Source organism: Glycine soja, chromosome 12, assembly GCF_004193775.1.
Source record: "Glycine soja cultivar W05 chromosome 12, ASM419377v2, whole genome shotgun sequence".
In the NCBI taxonomy this organism is placed as follows: Eukaryota; Viridiplantae; Streptophyta; class Magnoliopsida; order Fabales; family Fabaceae; genus Glycine; species Glycine soja.
This window is the reverse complement of record NC_041013.1, coordinates 12,968,284-12,973,796: the sequence shown is the minus strand read 5'-3', so window position 1 is coordinate 12,973,796 and position 5,513 is coordinate 12,968,284. Positions and strand designations below refer to the sequence as shown.

The following is a 5,513-nucleotide window of genomic DNA, read 5'->3' as shown; positions in this document are numbered from 1 at the left end:
ATGACCAGTATCCCAAAGTGAAGCTTCTTTAATTGCATCAATAAATTCTTTTTCATCATTTAGAAGTCCTAACTTGTAACATGAATCCCTAACTGAAGGATATTCAACACCGTCCACAATTCGGACTTGGCTGTAACTTTCAGGTCCCTCAATTGTGTTGAGTAAAAGACTCAAGTAAAAAAGTTCACCAGAAGACAGTGGTACATGAAAAAGCCTTCCTATGAAGTAACCTCTTTTTCGTGGCTGCTAGTTAGGAGGTTTACATTTATAAACAAATATTGAGGTCTTTTAGCCTCGAGGTATGTTTTTTTAGCATCCATCCATGCAGTAAACATAGTTCTACTAGCCTCATGTCTCTCCAAAATAGATTCTAAAGAATCACCATCTTCATAAACTATGGGTTGTTGATTTGGAAGATGAAATATAAGTCTCTCCATTGCTGATTTCCTATAATTGATCTCAAACCCAAAAATTCTCCAAATAGCTTTGGAGAAATATACCTACAATCATAATAACATTTAATTTCATCAACCTCCTCATTTGGATATGTATTTCTATATCGTTCATATAATGTTGTTGTAACTCAATCACTATCCTTATTAATGTAATTAAATAAATACTTAATCAACTTAGACTGATTGCACCATTCAACATTAATATGAGACTCATACTTGAGCAAAAGATTTGTATTGTATCGGACAATGTGACGATTGTGAAACCTATCACCATGTTTGATACGAACCTGCATGCTCGACCCAAGAGGGAAGCCCATGCACCCACATATTTACAAGATTACGTGCAGACATAGCCACGTAAATCCTTGGGGTACCAGCGTTTACACCTAGGCGTAGGGGAGTGCGCAATAACATAATTTTGTTAGGATTGTGTCAGATATTGTCGGGTGATATTTTACGTAGCGCTATTTTGTAATAAGAAGGTTCTCGTAGCACGTGACCTTCTATATATATATATATTCACTGTAACAGTGCACAAAAGGATATAGAAAAAAAGCTTTTACTCAATCCTTCTTCCTCTCTCTCTATATTTCTTCTTCAGGAGACTCCCCTTGGTCTCGAACCCAAGGACTGTGCCTAACAACTGGTCCGAACCTGCCGGCGACTACATGGCAGAGCACAACACCCGCTCCAAAACCACAAATCGTTTGTAAGAAGTGGTTCTCCACTTAACCCAGACCCACCACGACTTTTCCCTACGCCTGGACTCCATCCAAGAGCAGTTGCAGCTCCTGCAACTCCAACACCAGCCACCTCCCTCACCTCTACCCCTCCCACCTCCATCACCCTCCTCAACTTTGACCCGCCACCATATTAAGCTGGATGTCCCTCGGTTCGACGGCACCGACACCATGGGATGGATCTTCAAGATCTCCCACTTTTTTATTATCATCACATGTTGGACGAAGAACGAGTCATTGTTGTTTCGTTTTATATGGATGGAGCTGCTCTTAGCTGGTAGCAATGGATGTACCGCAATGGCTTCATCACGTCATGGACGTCCCTTCTGCAAGCCCTGGAAACATGCTTCGTGCCAACATTTTACGATGACCCTAAGGGAGCACTGTTCAAGCTCACCCAAACTGGGTCTGTCAACGCATACCTTCACGAGTTTGAGCGCTTAGCAAACCGCATCATCGGCCTCTCGCCCTCCTGCTTACTTAGTTGTTTCATCTCTGGTCTCTTGCCGAAATTGCAACGCGAGGTACAAGCCCTCCAACCCATCTCCCTACCTCAGGCTATCTTTTTAGCTAAGCTACAAGAAGACAAGTTGGAAGACCGCCATCATGGCTACCGCCCTCGACCACCAACCACCCACCTATCCAGCCCTACCCCAGCTCACCCATCCTACCAACGCCAAACCTCACCAACACCCCGCCATCCATCCACAACCCACCAACCTCGGCCACAACCAGACCACCCCCTGCCAATCGTCCTCAAGTTCGCCATCTCACACCAGAAGAGATGGCCTATAAAAGAGAACTTGGCTTGTGCTATAATTGCAACGAGAAGTGGGCTCCTACCCACAAATGCTAGGCACTCTTCTTTCTGATCATCGTCGATGAGGATGACCCCGATCCTGACGACCCCACACCTCCACCCTCCCAACACATTCCTCCACTACCTATCCCACCTTCCCCGAACCCCACCCCTGCCCAGATAAGCTACAATGCCCTCTCGGGAACTTCCACCCCCGAGGCCCTCCGCTTGTTCGGTGTTGTGAACCATTCCCGCGTCACGGTTCTCATCGACGGCGGGAGTACCCACAATTTTATCCAGTCCCGAGTCGCAAGTACCTACAACTCCCTTCTTCCCAGACCACTCCTCTCCAGGTCATCATCGGCAATGGAACTTCCTTACCCCGCAATCGCATATGCCCCAACACCCCTCTCAAACTCCAGGGTCATGTCTTCTTAGTTGACCTTCATGTTCTTCCTATCAACGACGCCGACATCATTCTCGACATTCAATGGCTTAAGCAACTCGGCCTCATCGTCACGGACTATGCCACCCTCACCATGAAATTCTACGTCAATGGCCACTCCATTCTCCTCCGTGTTGACGCCCTGACAATCCCCGCGGACGTCTCCTCGATCCAACTCCGACGCCTGATGAAAACTCATTCGGCCTCTGCCTTCTTTCAAATTTCTATCACCCACCATCCTCCCCAGCCTCAACCTACAACCATCACCCACCCATACCCAGCTATCACCACCCTCCTTCACCAATACTCCCATTTGTTCCAACCCCCTACCTATCTCCCACCTCCTCGACCGATACAACATCAAATCCACCTCTTACCCAACACCTCCCCCATCAACGTTCGGCCATACCAATATCCTCATTACCAGAACACCGAGATTGAGAAGCAGGTGAATGAAATGCTATCCTCAAGCCTTATCCGATTGAGCAACAGTCTGTTCTCTTCACTGGTGCTCCTCTTGAAGAAGAAGGACGGCAGCTGGCGTTTCTGCATCGACTATCGGGCCCTGAATGCGTTGACGGTAAAGGAAAGGTTCCCGATGCCCACCATCGACGAACTCCTTGACGAACTTGGTTCTGCTTCATGGTTTTCGAAGTTGGATCTTCGGCAGGGCTTCCATTAGATATTGATGACCGAGCAAGATGTCGTGAAAACAGCATTTCGCACACACTAGGGTCATTATGAATACATGGTGATGCCCTTCGACCTATGCAACGCACCGTCCACTTTCCAGGCAACCATGAATGAGCTCCTTCGGCCTTTCCTCCTCCGCTTCATTGTCGTGTTCTTCGACGACATTCTCGTATACATCCCCATCTTCGAGGATCACCTTGGCCACCTTCGCATGGTGTTTGACTGTTTATCACAAGCCTAGTTCTTCCTTAAAGAATCCAAATGCGTCTTTGCTCAATGCCAATTGGAATTCTTGGGTCACATTGTGTACGGCCACGGCGTCGCCGCAGACCCTTCCAAGATAGAAGCTATGGTGAATTGGCCTACACCCATGACAACCCAATCTTTGCGTGGTTTTTTGGGTTTAACGGACTTCTACCGCAAGTTCATCCGTGATTATGCTGCCTTTGCGGCGCTGTTAACTTCACTCCTCCAGAAGGATAATTTCCATTGGGGCGAGGATTCTCAACTTGCGTTTGACTCTCTTAAGCGTGCCATGACCCAGGCACCAGTGCTAGCTCTGCCAGATTTTTCCCGTCCATTCACACTCGAAACGGACGCCTCCGGCACGGCCATGGGCATCGTACTAATGCAAGGTGGTCACCCCTAGCTTTCTTCAGTAAAGCTTTTTGTCCGCGCCTACAGCTCGCTTCCACCTATGTTCGCGAATTATGTGCCATCACAATGGTGGTCCGCAAATGGCGGCAATATTTGTTGGGTCACTCCTTCATCATTCTCACCAATCACCGAAGCTTGAAGGACCTGATGGGCCAGGTTATCCAGAAACCGGAGCAGCAAAGCTATTTATCCAAACTCTTAGGGTACGACTACACTATCCATTATAAGTTCGACAAATCCAACGTCGTCGCGGACGCTTTGTCGCGAGTTCACCACCAACCAAGCGCCCAGTATTTGCTGCTCTTCATTCCCAACTTCATCCTTCTCAACGAAATGTGCAAACACTTTGCCGCTGTTGAAACAAGTGGCCTCGGAATAATTAAGAATGGGGGGTTGAATTAATTATGAACGTGTCTTGACTAATTAAAAATTTATCCTTCTTAATGTTACTAGATTCAATTAGGCTTTACTACTAAGTTATGAGAAAGTAAAGAACAGAAACAATAACTTAGACAAAAGTAAAGAGGAAATAAAAAGTACATGGCGGAAAAGTAAAGAGCGTAGGGAAGAAAAAAGCAAACACAAGTTTTATACTAGTTCGGCAACAACCCGTGCCTACATCCAGTTCCCAAGCAACCCACGGTTCTTGATATTTCCAATAACCTTGTAAAATCCTTTACAAGCAAAGAGTCACAAAGGATGTACCCTCCCTTGTTCTCTTTGAACAACCAAGTAGATGTACCCTCTACTTGAAGTGAACCACAAAGGATGTACCCTCCCTTGTGTTCACTATTACAACCAAGAAGCTACCCACTTCTTACACAGAATTCTGAGACAGTAAGTTCTTTGAATTCAGTGTTTGGGCAAAGAATTCTTAGACGGTTAGTTCTTTGAATTCTCTATTTGGGGAATCAAAAGAATTCTCAGACGGTTAGTTCTTTGAATTCTTTTGGCAAGAGGCAGAAGGAAAGAAGAAGAAGAGAAAAACAGAAGGATAACACAGTTTTTATTTTTACAGAATTTTCCTTTCTTCAAGGAAAGATTGAACAAAAACTTAGAATGAATTTGGCAAAGGTTTTGCAAGAGAAAAGCAATGGAAAGTTCTATGTAATCAGATGTATATGTATATTATTGTATATAAAATGCGTGCCAAGGTCTTATATTTATAGAACCTTGATACCTTTTGAGAAAACCATGTTAAAAGTTATAACTCTTAATATTTTCTTCAAAAACATTCACTGGTAATCGATTACCATAATGGTGTAATCGATTACACAATGTATTTTATGAAAAGTTGTGACTCTTCACAATTGGATTTGAATTCCAACGTTCAAATTCACTTGTAATCGATTACTAATATAGTGTAATCGATTACACTATTTGAAAATCATTTTGGAACGTTGCAAAGCATTGAAACCAGTTTGAAAATCATCCTAGTCACTGGTAATCGATTACTACCAAATGGTAATTGATTACTAGAGATTAAAAACTCTAGTAACTTAGAAGATTTCAGAAAATCCTTTTTCAAACAAAAAAGTGTTATTTGATGTTTTTGAAAAATACTTTTTACTACCTACTTTGACTTGGCTTGATGCTTCTTGATTTCTTCATTTGATTCTTGAATCTTTGAGTGGAATCTTGAATGCTTGATTCTTTAATCTTGAAACAACTCTTTGAACTTTGGCATCTTCAAAACATCTTGGTGAATCATCATGGTAGCTTTG

General features: G+C 44.0%; 1 protein-coding gene across 1 annotated transcript; it reads left to right on the top strand.

Annotated features, from left to right (window-relative positions):
- The first annotated feature begins 3,187 nt into the window (after positions 1–3,187).
- On the top strand, positions 3,188–3,781 carry LOC114378752 (uncharacterized mitochondrial protein AtMg00860-like). The gene is made up of 2 exons (XM_028337378.1): positions 3,188–3,301; positions 3,374–3,781. Exons 1-2 carry the CDS (start codon positions 3,188–3,190, stop codon positions 3,779–3,781), a joined length of 522 nt encoding a protein of 173 aa, XP_028193179.1.
- The last annotated feature ends 1,732 nt before the right edge of the window (positions 3,782–5,513 follow it).

Coding starts and splice junctions, on each gene's coding strand:
- LOC114378752 (XM_028337378.1), top strand. CDS start 3,188: ATGGTGATGCCCTTCGACCTATGCAACGCACCGTCCACTTTCCAGGCA. Junction 3,302..3,373: donor TGTTCTTCGACGACATTCTC/GTATACATCCCC, acceptor TCACAAGCCTAG/TTCTTCCTTAAAGAATCCAA.